Source organism: Aythya marila (assembly GCF_965140915.1).
Source record: "Aythya marila genome assembly, chromosome: 5".
Classification (NCBI taxonomy): domain Eukaryota; kingdom Metazoa; phylum Chordata; class Aves; order Anseriformes; family Anatidae; genus Aythya; species Aythya marila.
Genome location: NC_139046.1, coordinates 25,474,268 through 25,495,275, shown reverse-complemented (window position 1 = coordinate 25,495,275; position 21,008 = coordinate 25,474,268). Strand labels below are relative to the sequence as shown.

General features: G+C 58.7%; 3 protein-coding genes across 4 annotated transcripts in view; 2 read left to right on the top strand and 1 right to left on the bottom strand.

Moving 5' to 3' along the window:
• Positions 1 to 13,693, top strand: part of LTBP2 (latent transforming growth factor beta binding protein 2) — a 57,197-nt gene extending 43,504 nt beyond the window's left edge. Inside the window, exons 13-35 of one of the 2 annotated variants that reach the window (XM_082760667.1) lie at positions 280 to 302; positions 1,099 to 1,138; positions 1,415 to 1,507; positions 2,267 to 2,392; positions 2,677 to 2,805; positions 3,025 to 3,144; positions 3,310 to 3,429; positions 3,600 to 3,722; positions 3,932 to 4,057; positions 5,502 to 5,624; positions 5,918 to 6,043; positions 6,142 to 6,264; positions 6,433 to 6,564; positions 7,140 to 7,265; positions 7,574 to 7,717; positions 7,894 to 8,085; positions 8,203 to 8,283; positions 8,862 to 8,990; positions 9,184 to 9,324; positions 9,488 to 9,655; positions 9,783 to 10,058; positions 10,296 to 10,445; positions 12,829 to 13,693. In XM_082760667.1, the coding sequence (XP_082616793.1) occupies positions 280 to 302; positions 1,099 to 1,138; positions 1,415 to 1,507; positions 2,267 to 2,392; positions 2,677 to 2,805; positions 3,025 to 3,144; positions 3,310 to 3,429; positions 3,600 to 3,722; positions 3,932 to 4,057; positions 5,502 to 5,624; positions 5,918 to 6,043; positions 6,142 to 6,264; positions 6,433 to 6,564; positions 7,140 to 7,265; positions 7,574 to 7,717; positions 7,894 to 8,085; positions 8,203 to 8,283; positions 8,862 to 8,990; positions 9,184 to 9,324; positions 9,488 to 9,655; positions 9,783 to 10,058; positions 10,296 to 10,445; positions 12,829 to 12,995 (2,978 nt within the window). In that variant the 3' untranslated portion in view covers positions 12,996 to 13,693. Of the gene's footprint in view, positions 1 to 279; positions 303 to 1,098; positions 1,139 to 1,411; positions 1,508 to 2,266; positions 2,393 to 2,676; positions 2,806 to 3,024; positions 3,145 to 3,309; positions 3,430 to 3,599; positions 3,723 to 3,931; positions 4,058 to 5,501; positions 5,625 to 5,917; positions 6,044 to 6,141; positions 6,265 to 6,432; positions 6,565 to 7,139; positions 7,266 to 7,573; positions 7,718 to 7,893; positions 8,086 to 8,202; positions 8,284 to 8,861; positions 8,991 to 9,183; positions 9,325 to 9,487; positions 9,656 to 9,782; positions 10,059 to 10,295; positions 10,446 to 12,828 lie in introns of both variants that reach the window. The other variant, XM_082760666.1, reaches the window with a different exon arrangement.
• Positions 13,694 to 13,911: 218 nt separating this feature from the next.
• On the bottom strand, positions 13,912 to 16,096 carry NPC2 (NPC intracellular cholesterol transporter 2). The gene is made up of 4 exons (XM_082760668.1): positions 15,930 to 16,096; positions 15,719 to 15,826; positions 15,350 to 15,522; positions 13,912 to 14,716 (listed from the first exon to the last, which is right to left on the bottom strand). Exons 1-4 carry the CDS (start codon positions 16,006 to 16,008, stop codon positions 14,630 to 14,632), a joined length of 447 nt encoding a protein of 148 aa, XP_082616794.1. The 5' UTR covers positions 16,009 to 16,096; the 3' UTR covers positions 13,912 to 14,629.
• A 3,462-nt stretch (positions 16,097 to 19,558) lies between these two features.
• On the top strand, positions 19,559 to 20,644 carry ISCA2 (iron-sulfur cluster assembly 2). Its single transcript, XM_082761977.1, has 4 exons — positions 19,559 to 19,632; positions 19,734 to 19,848; positions 19,965 to 20,080; positions 20,265 to 20,644. The coding sequence occupies exons 1-4, from the start codon at positions 19,574 to 19,576 to the stop codon at positions 20,437 to 20,439; spliced, it is 465 nt and encodes a 154-aa protein (XP_082618103.1). The 5' UTR covers positions 19,559 to 19,573; the 3' UTR covers positions 20,440 to 20,644.
• Positions 20,645 to 21,008: the final 364 nt, after the last annotated feature.

The window sequence follows — 21,008 nt, the reverse complement described above, 5'->3', positions numbered from 1 at the left end:
TCCCGTGGGACCTCAGCTCCGTGTGGGAGCCCTGGCACTGCACTCCTTCAGCTCTTGTCCAGTACAGCTGGGGAGAAGTGTGACTGACTGCTTGTGCCAGCAGCTGCTGGGGTGGACGCTCCGGGGGTGTTGGCTTTGGCAACAAGCTCTTACAGGGGAGAATGAAGCACTGTGAGGCAGTGCCGTAGAGGTGGGATGAGGTTAGAGCTGCCAGGGTTGGAGGATGGAGGGTACCTGCCTGCCTTGTCTCCACTCACCGTGCACTGTTTCCCTTTCCAGGTCAAGTTTCTCTTGCTGGGCAGGTGAGTGAGGTTTGTCTTGCCAAACGTGGCAGGATCACACAAACAGGTGATGGGGAGTTGTGAAATGTGGTCAGAGGCAGCAGCAAGGTGAGCGAGTAGCTGCACAGCCTCCCCCCTGGCTGCGCTGCAGTGGCCATGCCAGGATGGGTGATGGGTGGCTGCAGGAGGTGTTATGTCTCCAGCAGGCCATGCTGGCTCTGCAGGGAGGTTAAACAAGATGATGACGAGGTATCTGCTCTGTGCCAGGTGCCTGCCCAGCCCTTGCTAAGAGGCTGTGAGCTCACACCAGCAGGAACTGCTGCCCTAGTTCATGGCCTGTGACCTCCAGTTCCCCACAGGAGACACAGGGCTCCTTCCAACTGAGCTGTCTGGGGACCAATTCATCTGCAGATGGGCTTCGTTATTACGCGCCTGACTTGAAAACTGTCTCTTGATCCTGGCCATCATTAGAGGCTGGGTTATATCTCTCCTCAGTGCCTCTGTGCCCCCTCTACATTAGCTCCTGAATATCCTTGCAGCCCCTCTGAGAGAGGGGACAGCACACTGCCATTGCCACTAGACGTGGACTGTCCTTTCCCAAGGACACAGGGCAATCTCAGCTCAGGGCAGATATTTGAACCAAAGTTTCCAAAGCTTTCGACTTTGAGGCAGAGCTGGAGTGGGGCTGCTGTTGCTTAGCTGCTTCTTTGTAATGGAAAGGTCCTCGGGTTGGAGAGATGGGTTGTCCCCTTTGGTGGGCACGGCATCTCAGCTCCGTACGGGTGGTTAACAGCGGTCTGGTGTTTCTGTCCCTCAGGTTGCTGCTGGTGCCACCCCGCAGCCCGCCACGCGCAGAGGTGAGCACGGGGCGGGTGGGAAGGCAGGGGGGGAGCGGTGCTGAAGGGGAAGGGGCAGCAGGAAGGGCACGGTGGCTTTGAGATGTCATCGCCCTCAGAGATAGCACTGGGCTGGAGGTTAAACAAGATGATGATGAGGTTTCTGCAGCCTCCCTGCTGCCCCATCCTGGCTGCCCCAGGGATGTGGGCACCGGGACAGCCAGCACTGCTGGGCTTTGGGTGGACACCTGCGCCTGGGGCCAGGGGAAGGAGCTCATCCATGTTCTTCCTCAGCAGAGGAAGAGGAGTCGCGGCGTGCTCCTGCTCAGCCCGTGCCCACCGCCACCTGGGCTGATGCTGCTCCAACACAGATGCCTGCACAGGGCTCAGGTGCGTGTCCCTCCCCTGCCTGCCTGCCACTGCGGGGAAATTACATCCTAAGCTCTATGCCAGAGCTCTCTCCCTTCCCAGCCCTCTCCTCTTCCCACCTAACACCCAGGATTGCCATCCCAGCCCCGCTGGCATGTCCCAGCCAGGGGAAGGCAACCAGGAGCAGGGATGTCCAAGGATGACCCTTCTGGGAGTGAAGCCCTTGGTTCTCCAGGCCCTTCCGTGCCTGCAGCTCATCTGCTGGGCAGCAAACACCAGGCCAGGGGGGTCACGCGCCTGCTCGGGTGGCTGCGGCGTGAGCTGAGTCACCGGGAAGCAGGGTGGAAGGGGCGGCATCTGGCTGCTGGGGCGGCTTGTTTACGGCGCAGAAAACAAGAGGGCTGTTGTTCCAGGGCTGCCGAAGCGTCTGGGAGCTCGGCCCTTGGTCCTCCGCCTGGGGCTGGAGCACCTTTGGGAGCAGGGCTGGCGGAGGCACCTTGCTGAGGAATGCGCCTCCCTCAATAGCCTTTTGTCCAGGGTTGGTCTGGCCCTGGGCTGGGGTGGGGGGTGATGCTGCTGCCTTCTCCTGTGCCCTGCTGCCCCCCTGCTGTCTGCACCCTGCTCGGCAGGGCAGGGGGCTCTGCTGTCACCCCAAAAGGCGGCCCCATCCTCCAAGACCTCTGGCATGCATGGGGCTGGCCAACGTCATCACCTCCCCTGTGTGGGGCTGAGCACTGCAGGGGACTGGTGCAGCCCCAGCCCTGCGCTCTCTCCACCCAGGGGCCAGTGGCTGTGCCTCTTCACCTCTCGCCTGCGGAGCTGGTGCTTGTGTGCTCACCCCAGATGGATACAGCTGCTTGTGCCACCCGGGCTACGCGTTGCACCCCGGCCATCTCCGCTGCATGGGTACGTCAGCACCTCCTCTGAGGTGAGGGGTGAGCAGGGCCAGAGCAGCCCTGGGGTGAGGGACTCCTGCCGGGACCAGCTCCCCCAGCCCTTCTGCTCAGGGCAGGTTGAGGAGCAGGGCCTCCCTGCCAACTGTCTGTAGACCCTTTGGTCCTACAGGCTCTTGGGGCAGGGTTTCTGGCTTCTGTGCTGAGCCCTGCCCACACGGCGTGCTGTGGGGCTGGTGGGGGGCGGCAGGAGCTGCTGGTGCTGACAGCCTGCCTTCCTTCCCTGCCTGAGCACAGATGAAGACGAGTGCCTGCAGGATCCTTGTGCTGGGAAAGGTCGCTGTGTCAACAGCGTGGGCTCCTATTTGTGCCTCTGCTACTCTGGCTACACCCTGGTTGTCTCGGAGAGCAAGCAGAGCTGTCAGGGTGAGTGGTGGTCTCCTGGCACCGGGCTGCCACCTCCCCAGGGTCTCCCCATTCTCCCTCCCTTGTGCTCTCTCACGTGCATGCACACGTGCATACGCTGAGCACTGCTTCATGGTGCTGGTCCTGGGATGGGCAGACCTCAGCAGGTGGAGCAGCAAATCTCCTGCACCCAGCTGTGGAGCAGGAAGGCTTCAGGACTTGTCTCCTTCTGTGTTGCAGATCGAGATGAGTGTGAGCAGCCCTCTGCCTGCCCAGGACAGCGATGCGTCAACACCCCCGGCTCGTACCGCTGCGAGTGCAAGGAGGGCTTTGCCATGGGGCCCCGAGGACAGTGTGAAGGTGAAGTGTGCTGCTGCCTGTTGTCCTTCATGCAGAGCTGAATACCTCTCCTCGCTGAGGGGTCGTCTCTCTTTCTCTTGGCACCCCTGTCTCAGAGTGGGACTCTGAGGCTCCAGCTGCAGGGGACACCCTGGAGGAGCCTGTAAAGATTTTGTGTCTTGGCAGATATCAACGAGTGCGTGGATCCCAGCCCTTGCCCCCATGGGAAGTGTGTCAATACCCCGGGCTCCTACCGGTGTGTCAGCTGTGTGGATGGCTACCGGCCCAGGAACGGGAGATGCATTGGTGAGGACCTGGGGCTGGCCCTGGGAGGCACCCTCACCCCCATGCAAACCTCAAAAAGAGCCAGGGGCACGTGCAGCACACTTCTCTAGCACGGTGCCCTTGCGCCTTGGGTGGTGGGAATGCAGCTGAGCACCCTCCCGTGCCATATTGCCCTTTTCCCTGTCACACAGATGTGGATGAGTGCCTTGTGGAGGGGACCTGTGCCCACGGACAGTGCATCAACCTGGATGGCTCCTTCCGCTGCTCTTGCTACCGGGGCTACGAGGTGGCACCTGATGGGAAGAGTTGCCAAGGTACTGAGGAGCTCTTGATCCAGACCCAGAGCCCCCTGACACGTCACACATCCATCCAGAGGTTTCCCTGGGCTCTTCTTGAATTCTTGGCTCTGGCCAGGTCCTGACTCTTTGGACCCCATGTTGGCCGTTTCCCTCAGCTTAGCTGCTGGTTGTGGTTTCTCCTCATTCTTCCTGCTCCCCTCACTCTCCATCGTGTGCTTACGCAGACATCGACGAGTGCACCGCCCGGGCTGCCTGTCCCTCCGCACTCTGCCTCAACACCGAGGGCTCCTACTCCTGCATGGCCTGTGATGCTGGCTACGCCGTGTCCAGAGATGGCAGCGTGTGCGAAGGCAAGGATTCCCTTTCCCTGGGACAGAGGAGCGGGTGCTGGAGGGAAGGAATACCCAGCAGGGGGAAAGACAGCCATGCCTAGGTTGTTGTAGGGCCTGGGGAATCCCTTAGCCTCCAGATCCTTCGGCAGCTGCTTAGCTCCCCAGCCAGCAGGTAGCACAGGGGGCTGCGAGTGGATGTCACCCCGAGCAGCAGGAGGGAGATCTTCACCCAGGAAAGGGATGGAGGAAGGACTCCTGGGCTAATTGTGACCTGAGAAAAGCTGACAAATGCCAGGGGAATATGAGGAGCCCTGGAAAGGTGGGCAGAGACAGGCTGTGTGTGGTTCAGTTCAGAATCGCGTGCCTGGGAGCGCGTGCCCCAACCATAGGTCCTCAATAGAGGAATTTCTCTAGAGAGAGCTGTGGAGCTCTGCAGCTTACACATAGCTGTTGAAAAGCACCCAGGAAGATCTCACTTTGATGTGGCTCTCAGAAGTTCCCCTGCATGGGGTCTCCACTTCCCCATCCCAATTTTCCTCTGTGTTAGTGCCTGAGAAACCTGGTGTGAAATGAGGTCACTTTCCATATGATTTTTGTGTGCAATGGAAGAGCAGTGGTTTGGTCCCCTCCATCTGCCCTCCCCTTTCCCAGGACTGCACGTGACCCCCTTCTCAGCCACCTTGCCCTGGCGGGGTCACGAGGGCACCTTATCAGGGTTCGATACCGTTCGGGTCACACTAACCCAATGGCAGGATGGCATGTTCTTCCCTGCCGTGGCCCGTGGCCTTGTCTGTGGATCTGGGCTTCATAGTTGAGAAACGATAAGGGTTTCGTGATAGTTTTGTGATAAATAAACTAGGTTATGGTTCGTCTCCGAAAGGATTGAAGAGCATCGCTACTTGCAGCCCTCTGGAGCTGGAGATGTCTGAAGCAGGACACTCTGCCCTGAGGAGGGAGGGAGCTGCTTTGTGCCTGGGGCATGCTTGGTGCTCTGCAGAGAGGAAAAGAGGGTCCTTTCCTTTCCTTTGCCCTGGGGCTCACTGTGGGGACACCCGCAGAGCCTGTGGCACGGGGACAGGTGACGAGCAGTCCTGAGCGATGGGGCTGGCTGAGGCTGGGCCAGCTTTGCAGAAGGACATCTTAGGCCAGCCTGGCAAGTAGGAAAGCAGAGCCACAGGACGTGTGGCTGGTGCTGGGTTACTTCCACAACGCCTGCTCTGGTGCAGCCAGCTGCAGAGAGGGCTTGGCAGCACATGTGGCTCTGCGCTGGCCTCTTGGTGCTGGTGGTACCCGGCACAGAGCTCTGCTGGAGGCAGGCGCTGGGGCTCACAGAATTGCACTGCAGGGCAGCCCGAGCCATCTTTGCAGGCTGACAGCGGGCTGAGGGCTGCCCTGGGAGGGATTCTTCCAGGGGAGGCAGGAGCTGGGGCCTCACTCTGCGCCGTGTCCTTCTGCTCGGCAGACGTGGATGAGTGTGAAGACCCCGCTGTTCAGTGCCGGGGGGGAGAGTGCAGGAACACGCCGGGCTCCTACGAGTGTCACTGCCCAGCTGGCTTCGAGCTCCTCAACGGCACCGTGTGCCAAGGTACGAACCCATCCCTGCAGCCTCCTGGCTCCGGGGCACGCAGCTGCCCTACGGATCCCCTTCTTTCTTGGCAGGGAGGCTGCCAGTGCCAGTGCAGGTGATGCCACCACACACGGCACAGCCATAAGGCTGTAGCCAAACGCAGGGGCACTGTGCATAGGGAAGGTCTCTCCCTCCATGGCAAGAAAGCCAGGGGCCAGGAGCCCAGCGAGGGCAGCCTGTAAGAGACTGTGGAGAGGAACAGGACGTCCCCCAGGGCTGGGTGGGGGGCTCTGACTCTGCTCCTTCCGCAGATGTGAACGAGTGCCTGAACAGCGAGATCTGCAGCCCCAACGGTGAGTGCCTCAACAGCCACGGCTCCTACTTCTGCATTTGTGCTCCCGGCTTCTCCAACACGGCCGGCGGAGTCAGCTGCCAAGGTGGGTCGGTGGGCGGTGAGGGACGTACCTCCGGCCCTGCCCCTTGCTCCTTCCCCTGCTGCAAGATCCAGCCTGACGTTTGGGGCCTGGTTCTGCAGACGTGGATGAATGCGCAGACAAATCCCGGTGCTCGCAAGGCCAGTGCCTGAACACGGAAGGCTCCTACAGGTGTCTGTGTGAAAATGGCTTCAAGCACTCCCAGGAGACCGACGACTGCGTAGGTGAGAGCTCATCACCGGGGAGATCAGCCCTGCTGCCTCCCAGCACCCAAACTTGCCCCATAAGGAGGACCAGCAAGGCCTGAGGGTCTCTGGCAAACTGAGCCTGACCCGTGAGCAAGCAGGGAACCCCACTTAACCATCTCTGCCCCTTTGCCCTGCTCCCTGCAGACGTGGATGAGTGTAAGGAGTACGGGGATGCCATCTGCGGCACGTGGCGGTGCCAGAACAGCCTGGGCTCCTACCGCTGCATCATGGGCTGCCAGCCCGGCTTCCACTGGACGCCCCTGGGCGACTGCATCGGTGAGTACAGCCTGCCTGGCCCTGTCCCCTCCCTGCAGGGACAGGGGGGCTGTGGGACATCTCTGCCAGGGGCGCGGGGGAGAAGGAGGAGGAGGAGGAAGCATGTGGCCAGTGGGGAGGCAGATAATGCCGAGAGTTTGTTTTCTTGGCCGAGCTGCCTGCTTGTGTCTAGACTTCTCTCTTCCTGGCATCTGGAACAGACACTGCATTGTGCTGCTTTCCGCTCAGGGAGAGTCCTGGGCAGGTTACAGCCATCCCAGGCTTGGGGCTGGACCACAGCTCCCAGTAAGCTGCGCTTGCTGGAGTGACTGCCTGCACCAGTCACCTGCGTGGCAGCACTGGGTGAGGGGAAAGCTGCCACTACCAGGGTTAGGCAGCCCTGGGTTTGGAGCTCAGGCTTCAGCAACAGGCGAAAGGAGAAGTGCGAGGGGGGCTCTGCAGTTTTCCTGGTCCCTCACACCAAACGCTTGCCCTAATCCCCAGCCTTTGGGGTCAGGGCAGAAGGGGCTGGGCTGCGTGTGTGTGTGTGGTGGCGCTGGGCTCCGGGGCAACTGCTGTAACTCCTGCTGCTGCAGACATAGACGAATGCGCCAACGAGACGCTGTGCGGGAGCCACGGCTTCTGTGAGAACTCGGAGGGCTCCTTCCGCTGCCTCTGCGACCGCGGCTACGAGAGCTCGCCCTCAGGGCACTACTGTGTGGGTGAGTCACCTGCTGGGGTCCCCGTCCCTTGTCATCACCCTGCCAGGTGGTAAGGAGGAGCCTTCAGCCGATTGTAGGCCAGTGTGGCAGTGCCCCTGCTGTGTGGTGGCACCCAGGGCGTGGGCAGGGATGGTATCCATGCACTGAGAACCCCAGGCACAGACAGGAGCCTTGTGCTGAGCCACAGCACAAACGGAGCTCCCAGCTCTGCCCTAGCAGCTTCCAGCTCCCCGCCGAAGGATGCCCCAGTGCTGCAGCCGTGCTCTGCCCTCCCACCCCATGGGCCTTGCTCACACCTTGCCCTGCAGATGTCAACGAGTGCGAGCTGATGGTGGCCGTGTGTGGGACCGCGCTCTGCGAGAACGTGGAGGGATCCTTCCTGTGCCTGTGCCCCAGTGACCACGAGGAGTACGACACGGAGGCCGGGCAGTGCCAGCCACGAGCAGCCATGGGTGAGAAGCGGGCAGGGCAGGAGCGGGGTAGCCCCGGCTGGGGTGAGGGAGGACCGAGGGGGTTGACGGGGTGCCAGGGCTGAACGTGCCCATGCAGGCATGGGAGAGCTGTCTTCTGGGGAGAGGCGAGGACCTCCTGGGTGTGGGAATGCCATCCCTGCTCTGCTGTCTTGCAGAGGGCCCCGAGAGCCACGCGGCCCAGCCCTCCGACAGCATGGAGCGCAAGCAGTGCTACTACCACATCGGCGACGTCCACCTGTGTGACAGTGTGCTGGCCAAGAACGTCACCAAGCAGGAGTGCTGCTGCACCGTGGGGGCAGCCTGGGGTGACAACTGCGAGACCTACCCCTGCCCCATGGCGGGCACAGGTAGGCCGGCGGCCCCGCCACCCCCAGGCAATGCCGGTGCCCTGCCCAGCAGCTTGGTTGCACTAACGGGCTGATTTCTTTTGTCCCATCTCTCCTTGGCACCTGCCCCTCGGCCAGTGGAGTATCAAGAGGTCTGCCCTCTAGGGAAGGGCTACGTTCCCCAGGAAGATCTGCTCTCGGGAAAAGTCTCCTTCACAGGTACTAGCATCACTTCTTCCACTGGGGAGAGGGAGGGCACAGTGCCAAGCCCTGCATGGGGATGGAGCCCCAGAAATACCTCCCCAGGGCTGTGATGGGGGGTGCCGACATCCTGCTCAGAGAAATGGATGCTTTCCTCCATCGGAGAAATTACAGACTGTCAGTACCACCGAGCTGGAAAGTGCCTCTTCCTCCAGTCCTGCCTCACTGCTGGCAGTGACCCTGTCTCTGTTGAACAGCCCCATGCACATTTCCCACCAGGGATGGGGTCCAGTAAGACACAAGCCTTCCAGTTACTGATCAGCGTTTCTAGTGGCCAGCTGGCTCAGATTTTGATGCTTCATCTCCATGGGTTTGTCTTCTCAGCCTTCCAGAAACACAAGTGCACGTCCTATTTGTGAAAGCATCCGCTAAGAGAACTCTCTGTCACTCCTCCTGCTCAGCCTGTGGGTGCTCACAGGCGTGAGGCGGCTGGCAGAGGCAGGGGGCTTGTCTGGGGACCTCGTGGTGGCCCAGTCCGAGGAGCCATGTGGCTGTGCTCCCTGTGACACGTTCTCTTCTCTCTCCACCCCTCTCAGACATGGATGAGTGCGAGACGTTCGGCTCTGAGTTCTGCCGCAACGGACAGTGCCTGAACACGGTGCCGGGCTACAAGTGCTTCTGTCGTACGGGCTATTTCTACGACCCCAGCAGGCTCGAGTGCGTCGGTAAGATGACCTCAAAGAGCAGCGGGGCCACCACTGTGTGGAGGGACAGAGGAGCTGCTGCTCCCATACCTGTCAAGGGCTCCCCATGACCCTCCTGGGGATGGGAGAGGTGGCAGGCAGCGTTTTGGCAGGGAATGGGCCCCGCTGCCCCTGCCTGCCAGCCTGAGACTGCTCTGTCCTTGCACATGGGCAGATCAGGACGAGTGCCAGAACGAAGTGTACTGCATCAACGGCGAGTGTCTGAACACGGACGGCTCCTACCACTGCTTCTGCAGCCTCCCGCTCGTGCTGGATGCCACTGGCAACCGCTGCGTGAACCTCTCCGGCAGGGCAGGTGAGCCCCAGCACCCCTTCACACATCCCACCCGCAGCGGGGTCACCCCGAGAGGGTGCAGGAGGGAATGGAGCCTGGGCATGCGGTTGTTCCCCCCCCATAGCAAGGGAGTGACCCTCTTCCAGAGGATTTCCACAGCATCCTTTGCTCATGTCGCTCGCAGATGCCCTGGAGGAGTATGAAATCCACCTGGACGTCTGCTGGCAGACCGTCTCTGACTACATCTGCCAAGACCTGCTGCACGGCGAGCAGACCACCTACACCGAGTGCTGCTGCCGCCTCGGCGAAGCCTGGGGCCAGAACTGCGCGCTCTGCCCCCACAGGGCCTCCGGTGAGCGGGGCAGCACGGGCAAGCACCCCACAGTGCACTCTGAGGGATGTGCACCCTCTGTGGGTGCACCCTCTACAGTCATATCATACCCTGAGCTCTGACCTTGCTTTTCTCTCACTCTGTGCAGCTGATTTTGCTTTCCTGTGTAGTGGGGCCAGTGAAGACAGTGACAGAGGGGCTGAGGTCCGAGAAAGACCTAGGTATGAGTACGGACCAGGCTTGGAAGACCCCCACTATGGCCTTACCAGCCCAGACATGGGCCCCTACTACAACTACCTGGAATCCGAATACGGAAATCCCGATGTGGGCTTCCCTCGGAGGGAACCCAGCAGCGAGTTTCGTGGCAGCCCTTTCCACCACGGCCCGGGGCGGCCCCCGCCCCGCTACCTGCCCAGCCAAACTGGTGAGTACTGGGAGACACAGAGAGCTGCCTTCTGGTCTCATGTCCACAGGGGCTGCCCGGCAGCTCCCACCCAAGCTCCAGGATGCTCCAGGATGGCCCCAAGCTCTCCCCCAAGCTTTGCTCCTGGCTGCTCTCAGTTGGTGCCAGCCCCACCTGCACCATCCCACCACATGCCTGATGTCCCCTCTGGCCGGCCGGGCGGTCACCCTGCTCTGACATCACCTTGCCACCCTCCAGGTCTCTACGAGGGCTTCGAGGGACTGCAGGCTGAGGAGTGTGGCATCCTCAACGGCTGTGAGAATGGGCGCTGCGTGCGCGTCCCAGAGGGCTACACCTGCGACTGCTTCGACGGCTTCCAGCTGGACATGACCCGCATGGCCTGCGTGGGTGAGTGGCTCCCTGTCCCCATCAGCCGGGGCAGCCCCCGCATCCCTTATCTGCTGCCGCTCTCTGCTGGTGCTGGCTGGGACAGGTGTAGGAGGTTTCCCCTCTCTGACTGGTGTTTCGTGGCCTTGGAGCTGGGAAAGTCCCCGCGGCATTGCAGCCTGCCTCAGCTCTGCCAACATCAGGGCACCTCGGGGCACCAGGGAACACGGGGAGCAGCTGCTCGCTGCCTTCTTTGGGTAACACCCCCGTGCCTCGTCAGCTGCTGCTGTACTTCTGCTTGCTTTCCTCTAAATCCTCCCTGTCCTACGAGCCAAGGTCTCTAAAGCTCCTCTCATGGTCTCTACACCCCCACAGTGTGTCTCTATCCTTTCCCCAGGCCATCCTGAGGCACCCGACACACCAGCAGCCCCTCTCTTTCCTTGGGCAGGGCTCCTACTCCAGCCCCCAGCATCCTTACTGCACAACGCGATTGTGCCACTGCACAAACACACGGAGCCCGTGGCCTCTGCTTCCCCACAGGGCAGAGCCTATCCCCTGGCTCCCACTTCCACAGTCGTGCAGTTTCCCTTTCCTGGGCTGCAGGGCTTTACGCTCGTCTTTGGTGAACTTGGACTTCTCCAAAGGGTTTCCCTGCTGGGCCAGGGGGGGCCTGAAGCCCCAGAGCACTTGCAGCCCGAGATCATGCACAGGTTTTGTGAGCACGGGGAGTTTTCCTTTGTTCACACCGATTGAATTGAATGGAGCAGGGGGCAGGATACATTTTAAATGGCTTTTATGTTAGCAGCCAACTGTTGCTAATTATCTTTCGGGTGCAGCTTGGTGACCCATTGTGCGATTGCCACACTTTCATCTCGCCCGTATTTTCTTGGTCTGGCTGAGTGTGTCATGTGAGAGCGTGTTGAAATCCTTACCCTGGCCAAGACATGTTATATCCACCGTGCCTCCCTTATCGGACAGAGCAGTTATCGGGTCAGTGAAGGGAACCAGATTGGCTTGACACAATCAGGCCTTAACAGATCTACACCGACTATTTAACTACCCCGCTATCCTCTGGGGGGAGGAGGGCAATGACCTCATCACTCAGAAACCTGCTCTGTTTAGGTGGATGGGGGGGAGTAGTCTTTAATTCTGGATTCCCCCTCTCCGTCCTCAGAGCTAGTCACCAAATTTCCCCTTCCTCAGGTCCCTTAGACCTCCTTTATCCTTTCCCTCAGAGGGAACTGCTGGCTTCCCAGCGCAGGAGCATGAAGTATTTAGGGATGAGTGGCGGCAGCCCTTTAGCAATATGGTTGTGACAGCTTTACCTAATTGTCGAGCTCCTCCACCACGGTATTGCCTTTCCCTCCCACAGCCTGCCCCGTGCTCCTGCCCCCTCTTCCACATACTTGAATCGTCCGCGCTGGCTCTGGTCACAGTGAGCATTTTTCTGATGGCTGGAACAAAGCCCGCGGCGGCCGCGCCAGCCAGCTCGGCATTGTCTGGCTTTTGTTTCCTCCCCCGATAAGGACCAGGCCTACATTCCCCATTGTTTCCTGCTAATGTATTTATGGAGCCTTTTCTTGTTGCTCTTTCTGTCCTCGCCTCGCCAGCGCTCATTTCGCACCGGAGCTGTTATTTTATCCCTCTCCGTTCCCCGGCGTGGGCTGTCACGTACCCGCACCACACTGCGAGCCTTTGGAGGGCTGCTGCGGCTGCGGGGTGCATCCCGTCAGCTCGTCCTCGTCCCACAGCCCTGCCTGGTGTGGGACAGCCCCACGGCTCGGTGCTCACTGCTAGTACCTCGCTGCTGCTGGCCTTCGGGTGCCTCTGGCCACAAGCTGTGCTGGGGGCCGCTCTGCCTGCCTGTGCTGCCGAGCAGGGCTCCTGCCCGAGCACTTTGGCACAGTTTGCAGGTTAATAAAACAAGGCCTTGTTTGTGCAGCGCGAGGTTCCTTTCTGTTCTGGTCCTGGAGGTGATAACTGGCCTCTCAGGGTCACCATCATCTGCCTCCCAGCCTTGTCAGCCCAGCAAAGGGCATTTTCCAAGGCTGGAGGCGGCCTTTCTCCCAGATCCCAGGCTGGCACAACGTGGCAGTGGGAAGCTGCTGGGCTGCCTGGGGGGGTGCCCGGCTGCTTAGCACGGGGAGCCCCGTACTGGGGCTCCATCCTGTACTGCTGGTGCCAAATTTGGGGATGTCACACGGGGAGCTCTGCAGATGAGCCGAACAAAGCGGTGAGCCAAATGGGTAGGGTGCAGCGCAGCGTGATGAGGGCTGATGGGGTCACGGGGGGCAGCCTGGAGGTGCTTGGGGAGGACAGAGCAGCCTGAGGGGGCTGGCAGGGGCACGAGGAGACGCTGGGTCATGTCGTGCCGCTGCCTCACCCCCTCTTCTCCTCCTTGCAGACATCAACGAGTGCGACGAGGTGGGCGGCCCCGCGCCCCTGTGCCAGGGCGGCACCTGCGAGAACACGGAGGGCTCCTACCGCTGCCGCTGCTCGCCCGGCTACGTGGCCCTGGCCCAGCCCCACCACTGCGTGCCCCACACAGCCCAGAGCCCGGCGGCAGCGTAGCTCTAGGGGAGCGGCGGTGGGGGTGCTCCCCGCCGGCAACGCTGCTCCGGGACCCGGCGGCGCGGAGAAGGGTCCCCGGGGCTGTGGCTGCTTCCGAGCCCTTCGCCCCCTCCCCTCCAAAGCGCACAACTCCCTCGCCACCTTCCTCCTGGCTGCGCCCCCCCAGGGCTGAGCTCCCGGCCTCTGTACCCCCCCTCCTCACCGCCAGCCCCCGCTTCTGCCACAGCAGAGCCCTCCCCGGCCTGGCCCCCGCTGCACCCGCCACCGTGCCACGCACCGCGGGGGCTCGCAGGACGCCTTCCCCTGCCACGCAGCCCCAGCTCCTCCCCGCACCCCGCAGAGACTGGGCTCGCCTCCCCAGGGCGAGCATCACTGCTGCACTGAGCTAGCGGCCAGCCTGCCCCGCGCCACGGGTCCTGCCCTGGGGAGGACAGCCCCGGCTCCCCAAAGCTGCTGCCCACCCCTCTCCACGTGGCACAGAGGCCGGGGGACCCCACGGGGGGCTCGCCCCAGGCGCATCCCCACCCCTGCCCGCGCTGGCTGGGGGTGAGTGGGCAGGGGGGGAGGTTCCAGCTTCGTTTTTCTGTAAAGTTGATGGTGACTTTATTTTTTTTTTTTTTTAACCGAGTCTGCTGGAAACTTCTCTCATGTTGTTAAATAAAACATTTATTTTGGGCCCTGTGGCTCAAGACACTGGGGCTGGGTCAGAATCGTGCTTGTCTTCCCCCTGCCAAGGGATACCAGCGTCCCCTCGCTCCCGGCCGAGCGCAGAGCCTTGCCAGGCCAAACACTCGCTTATCTGCCCCAGCCCAGCACCAGCTGCGGGAGCCAACTCCAGCCCCCAGGGGCTCCGCTCACACCCACCTCCTTCACACACAAAGGAGCCCGCAGCTCTACCTCCAGAAGACAGCACACGTCATTTTTCTTTAGCCTTTATTAAAAGGAAAGTTATAAAAAGAGGTTCGGGAGCTCCCAGCAGCTCCCGGTTGGTTGACAGTGCAAGCCATTGGTTAGAGAAAGAATCATCCCTGCAGACATTGAATGCCATTTGGCGTTGCATCCACGAAAAGGAAGTTTTCCCAGCCACAGTCCTGCTGGCCCAGGACTGCACTGCCAGCTCAGGAAAAGCCTCCTCTTCGTCCCTCTCCTTCGGCTGTAAGGGTGGAAAACACAGGTCCCAGGAGCGTCCCGGTCACAGTGGAGCAGGAAAAGCGCAGGAGGGTGGATGTAGCCAGCATTCTACAAGAGGCACTGAAGGATTACCAGGTAGCAGCTCAGACACTAGCCAGGTTCACTGCGGAGAAATTTCTTTGTGAGGACAGACAGCTCCATTGCAAACAACTGAAGTGCCTCCACAGAGAACCCGGAGGACAATGCCCTAACGCTCAGTCTCTCCTGGTGACGGCAGCAGACACTGCTCCCCCTTGAGCTGCTGTGAGAACACACCAGAGGGCTCTTAGAGGAGTAAGGGCCCTCTGCCCACAGCTGAGCTTGCAGGAACACAACAGTACTAGCTGCTCAGAGGCTGCAGAGCCCTGAAGGAAGCAGTAGGAAATACTTATATAAAAGAATTTGGCCTGTGTTGTCTTCTTTCTGTTTCTCCCCTCCCCAAGCCCTGCTAAGAGCAGGGCTCCTCAGCTGGTGATCTGCACTGGTATCTTCCAGCAGAACAACATCTGGTCCTGGTCGTCCACCAGCTCCCACTTCACAATCAGTTTAATCTGAAAGAGAGAAGAGGGAAGTGAGAGCATTTAGGAGACAGCAAAACAAGGACAGAGGGCAGTTTCAATTATCTGTTGAGCAAGGAAGTCCCAATAGCTCTGTGGAAAGAGGACAGAGCCGGGGCACTGCCCTGGCCACGTTAAGTAGGCCACACGCGGTGACTCCTGCAGTATCTTACAGGGAAGGAGGGTTCTGCTGGGTGACACAAGAGCCTTCCACACGCTGCACTGAGAACCACGCTCTCCGAATAAGCAGAGTGGAAACAACCTGCGGCACCCCAACCGAACTGCATCCTGCAGCTGAACACCCCAAATCTGAGAGCATTTGGCTGAGAGCAGCAGGCTCTGCGGGGAGGCTACGTATGAAACCAGCACTCAAGAGACAGATATTGAGGCAGCTGAAGCCACTTCTGAGCAGCTGGAGCTAGGCCGCTTCCTCCACTGGATCTTTCCCAAAACAGGAACTAGAAACAGAAGCCTGCTCGTAGCAGAATTGACACTAGGTGGCCTGAAGACTCTTCTAACCTGTTCCCTACTACCGGAGGACAAGAAATCCCTCCTAAGAGGTGAGTTGTGGGACTGCCCCAGGACAAAGGTAGCTCTGAGGAGCAGACTGGGTTCCTGCTCACTTACACTAGGGTACTCGCTCTTCACAGGGAGCTTGTTCAGGTAGCTGTAGGAGTGCCCCTTCTGAATGGGGCACTGGATCCCAGACTTGCACCCGTCGGGCTCAGGGATGGGAAAGGGTATGTCCACGTGCAGCATCTCACCGTACACCTTCGCTTTGCTGCCCTGGCTCTCAATCTCTGTAGGACACAGAAAAGCGTGAGTGTGGCACCAGAGCAGGGAAACACGTTTCTGTGTCATGGCCTTGTGTGGAGGCCACAGAGAACACACTGAGCAGTGCTCTTGCTCCTCAGCAGCTTCTCCCCACCCACAGCCCCTCTCCAGCCACCCCGGTGACCCCGCAGGGCGGCAGAGAGGCCCCCACCCGGTACTTACTGCTGGAGAAGGTGACGTTGATGCTGTAGGACGTGCCCTTGACGAGCTGGCAGGGCTGCGTGGGGCAGGGGCTCACGTTCACCTCCTGGATGCTGCCATCTTTGGAACCTGCGAGGAGCAGCAGCGGGGTCACGGGCTGGGGCTGCACCCGCTCCCTAGGGGCTCGGGGCCGGGCCCCCTCCACCCCGGGGCTCCCGGGGCCGGGGCTCACCGCAATCCACGAAGCGCAGGGGCTCGGCCAGGGCGGCGGCGACGAGAGGCAGCAGCAGGGCGAGAGGCGGCGGCACCATGGCGGCGGCACCGGGACCCACACCGGGACCCACACCGGGACCGGGACCCACAGCGGGACAGGGCCGGGCAGCGGCGGCCGCGTCACATGAGCGCGGCGGGGCCGGCCCGGCCCGCCCCTGGGCCCGCCCCGGAGCACGGGGGCGGGTTGATAAAAAAGAAGTCTGGGTTTATAACAGGGCGGGCAAGGCCTTAACACAAAAAAGAAGCAGGTCCTGCCCCGTCCTTTTAGCACGTATCGTGTGTAATCGTCACGCTGGTTTTAGCAGGAGCAGCACCAAAGCTCAGATGCTGCAGGGCGAAGTGTTCAGCACAAGCCTCACACAACTCGCTCGTGTCCCTTTCTGATCCATGACGGCGCCCACCGCTTCACCAAAATACTTCAGCAAGGCTGGCCTCAGCTGTAGGCCGGCCTCATTCTGCGGCACAGCTCCCCCCAGGTTACCGCTGTCACGCGGAGCTTGTGGTGAGGCGCAGAAACTCTGGGAGAAAAAGAAAGTTAACAGGCAGATTTTTCCCAGCAACACTGATACCCGAGCTCTTTGCTCATGAAGTTCAAGCAACTCCATTACACGGGGAAAAAGTCTAAGGTTCCACTTTATGAGCCAGCTACACCCAACGAATGTAAGTTCCTGTAACAGCACTGCACTTGCAACCCAGTAAACAGATACACCTGCAGCAGTGAACACAGAAGTCGTATTCTCGAGAAAATACACATACAGGGACTAATCATTTTCTACTGCTCCTTTAGCCAGAACATGCTCCTTTTGCTGTAGGTCATCAAAATTCACACCAAAATGTGTCACAAGCCACTCTTGCATTCAACAGCCATGTCAGAAGTTTTAGCATCAGCTGTTTCTGAATCACCGAAACAAGTACAAGATGCCTTGAACATACACGTTGCAGGGGAGATGAGAGCAGAATAGCTGTAGAATTCAACTCACTGGCAGACCTCTTCAATACAGTGTGCTTAAAGAGAGCTAAAGGAGTTCCCCAAACCTAGGGGATGCAGACCTGAATAAGGAGAGGAAAATAAAGTATGATCAAACCTAAGAACAGATTACATTGAGCTATCAGCAACCACAAAACCAACAAAGTCACAGCCTAGGAAGGAATAAAATGTAGGCTGTAACTCTGGATGAGACAAAAACACCCCCTCGCCGCATAGCTGGCAGAAAGAAAAAGTAATTACTGATAATAAAAGGTGCAAAGAAATAGCTGTTCTCCTTAGTTACACAGACCTCTACCAGCCACTCAGAACGTTTGATCCCAGCACCTGAATCACTCATCAGAGTCGTGGATTATTAATTAGACTAAATTAACTCTGACTGAGGCTAGCTCATCTCTCCCTCATTTTCTCAGCCTGCAATAAGAGTCTGACCAACATCCAGAAATGCCTTGAAGATACTTGTCACATTTCTGACACTCAACGCTGGCAAAACTGAAGGCAGCCAGAAAGAAGCTATATCAAATCCCCAAAAGGCATTTGCAGGCACAGCATGGGGTGCATGCAATACCCAAGATAGTCCAGTACACCCTGCAGAAGAAAAGCCAGTACAGTGTGGGAAGCAGGCACCATCCTCCCCCTTTTCTCCCAAGAGTTCTTGATTCACTCCTCCACAGGTCATCTGCTTTTGGGATACCACATTGATAATAACTCAGGAAACACCCCCAATGTTTTTAAAAGCATCAAGTGTTCCACTATGCCTGATCTGAGGATTCATCAACTCTTTGCAGATAACTGGATTGATACCAGCTCCTCTGGGCCCCTGCCTGTGATGCTTTCATGGTTTTATGAGAGCATCATTAACCTCAGACTGAGAAAAAGTAAACAGTCCAAACCAGTCTTTATTTACATGTTCAGGGTGGTATAAATAAGCAAAAGCACGTGGTTACTTGAAAGCACGGGCCCCTCTCAGCCTGGCAGACACATTCACCACTAAACTGTGGGAGTGAGGCTTTTAGGATTTATATACATGAGACTTAACTACATGTTTACTACTGCAGTCACTTTACCACGCACTTGATTTCTATGCATGTGCCAAAGAAAATAATTCTACTTCCAGGAGACTGCAAGTCTCTGCGTGGAACTGCCAACTCCACGCTTAATGGACAATAACTTTGTCAAGCAGATCTCATTTTGGATTTAAGCACTTCCTTCGCCGCTGCTGGGCTGCGGGGAGGTCAGGCTGTTCTAGACGTTGCCTTTTTCCGAGATGTGTGAGAGAGCTAACAGTCACCAAGTCCCGAGGTGCACTGACTTGAAGGGATCCTGCTGGGATGACTGGTTTTCCTCTCATGCCACTGCATGACTCCACGCAAACACCACCAGGGTGGGGGAACGAGATTGCGGGCTGGAATTCCTCCAGCAGAAGCATGTGAGGAAGAACGAGATAAGACTCCTTTAACCATGAGTACATCTTTGAGGAACAGGCCAGACTACTGTCACATGTCAAATGGTTGGGCTTGAGAGAAAAATTAAGTCGGGCTGCTCAGCTTAGGGCTGCCAGGCAAGTTCAGGACTTAGTCAGGTGAGACAAGATGATTCGCAATGTTCTTGGTAGAAGTTTTTAAGAGGAAAAGTGTCTTTAACAAAATTAATGTAGCCTCTTATTAAGCCCGAGTTCCTTGCTCTGACTGCGAAGAGTTAATTGAAGAGCCATTAAACACCTACACAAGTTAAAATAAGAGGCAGCAGATATGAGCAGAGGGGGCCTGGGAGATGAGAAGTGCTGGTACTAACGCAGGCTCCGTGCTCCAAGGAGGAGGTGAAACCATGGAGATTGCATCTGGGAACTGTGCCTTCGACACCAAGACCGAGATGAACGCTCGGATGTGCACAATGCTGCTGGATCCTGCTCTCACAGGAGAGCCGCGAGGAGCAGGAGGGGAGGACGAGGTGGAACTGCAGAGGCACGCAGAAACCTGAGCACGCAGATCTCTGTGTTTGCCCTGCCAGTCATAAGTGCTGATCCAAAGGAAAACAGACCTCTACAGGGACTGCTGAGCTTACTTAGATATTCTCACCTGATAAAGGAAAGCAAAACAGAAAAGGCAATATCAGGAAAAATCCTAAAAAATCCTTGAGCCCAGGCCCTGAGTTTATTTTTGTGTTTGCACAATTCCCCCTACAATGGCATCTGGATCCCTATCAGGGTCTCCGGGTACTACTCAGTGTAAATAACCCTCACAGCTAATCCCACCGCAAACACACTCTGTGGAGAAGCGCTGCATTATTTGCCAACTTATTTTTCTTTCGCGAGCTCTGCCGCTTTCGAAAGCAAAACGCCTTCACTTCAAGGACGGGCACAAGAGGCTCAGCCTCTTCCCAACCCCGAGACCGTGCTGACACAGCCACATCAAAACGTCCCCTACAGGGGAGTTCCCCCTCGCCTGGGGCAGGAGAGCCGTGGCGAAGGGCAGGCGGGGGCTGACAGGGGCAGGGCGGTCCCTCACGGCCGCCATTTCCCCTTCCCCCCCCCCCCTTTTCCGCCCCGCTGGGCGCCATGGCGGCCCCGCGGCGGAAATGGCGGGCGGGGCGTGGGGCGGGCGGGAGGAGGAGGCAAGATGGCGGCGCCGGGGGCGCTGAGGCGCTGCTGGAAGCTGGCGCTGGGCTGCCGGGCCAGGTACCGGCCCCGCGGTGGTGGTGGTGGGGTGTTGGGCTCGGAGCGTCGCCGCCCGGTGCTGGGAGCCGGCGCTGAGGCTTGCCCTTTTCTCCCCGAGGCAGCTGGCGTCCCGCACCGCCGCTCCGAGGACGGGCGCTGCGCTGGGCATCGTCCTCCTCGCAGCCGGGCCCGACGGAGGGCGAGGGGCAGGTGTACCTCAGCCAGAGCTGCGTGAAGGTAGGGCCCCGGCAGGGCTTGCCAAAGCGCCCCGCCTGCTCTAGGCACGGTTGGAGCGCTCATCTGTGTGTTTGGATCCTCCGTCGTGGTTGTGTGCCTGTGTTTGCCTGTTGCAGAGGCTGCTGGAGATCGCGGAGGGCTCCGAGTTCCTCAGGCTGCAGGTGGAAGGAGGCGGCTGCTCCGGGTTCCAGTACAAGTTCTCCCTGGACACAGTTGTCAATCCCGATGACAGGCAAGGACAAACGGGGGTGGTGGGGGTCAGCACCCCTGTGCTTTGCAGGGGTGACAAGAAAGGTGTGTGCGATGTGGTACCCTGACCTGAAGGAAAAACGCCTGTGAATTCAGGAAGGTGCTCAGACTGCTTCTCTGTCAGCTCTGCGGCACAATTAATGCTTGATTACGTTGCTTTTCTGCAGGGTGTTTGAACAAGGTGGCGCCCGTGTGGTTGTGGATGTGGACAGCCTGGCCTTTGTGAAAGGCTCCATGGTGGACTTCAGCCAGGAGCTGATTCGCAGCTCCTTCCAGGTGGTGAGCAACCCCCAGGCAGAGAAGGGGTGCTCCTGTGGGACCTCCTTCTCTGTCAAATTCTGACGGGACTTCTTGTGGATGAACACTGTCTGCAGGCATTTTCTGGCAGTCTCCAGAGGGTTTTTGCTCACTCTTTTCCCAGCTGTTCCTTCTCATCTCCCTTACTCTGTAATACAGCAGTTACAGATGGCTCCAGCTGTGTGTGTGTGTGTGTCTGAACTGAGCCTGTCTCCAAGACTTGTTGGCCTCCCCTTTAGAAACATGAAGTAGCCGTGAGCACGCACAAAGGAGCATCTTCAGGAGCATCTTCAGCACCTTGTGAACCACCTGCCAGGTGGTGCTGACTCACCTGCCTTGTCCTGAATGTGGAACCACTCGTCTCTGCCAAGAGAAGGCTGTATGCATGTGTGCTTATTGAAAGTTCTTACAAAAAAAAAAAAATCATTTGAGTTTTTTTGGTATTACTTGTGTATTTCTAGTGGGTAGAATCTGGATTCATTCCAGCATCTGCTGCTTATTCATTGTTTTTCAGCTGAATTGGGCTGTCACCTACCACTGTTGCTGGCTGTCCGCCCTCCAACATTCAGTGGGCTTTTGCAGACCCTTTGCTTTCCTTTTGCCCAGCAGACCTG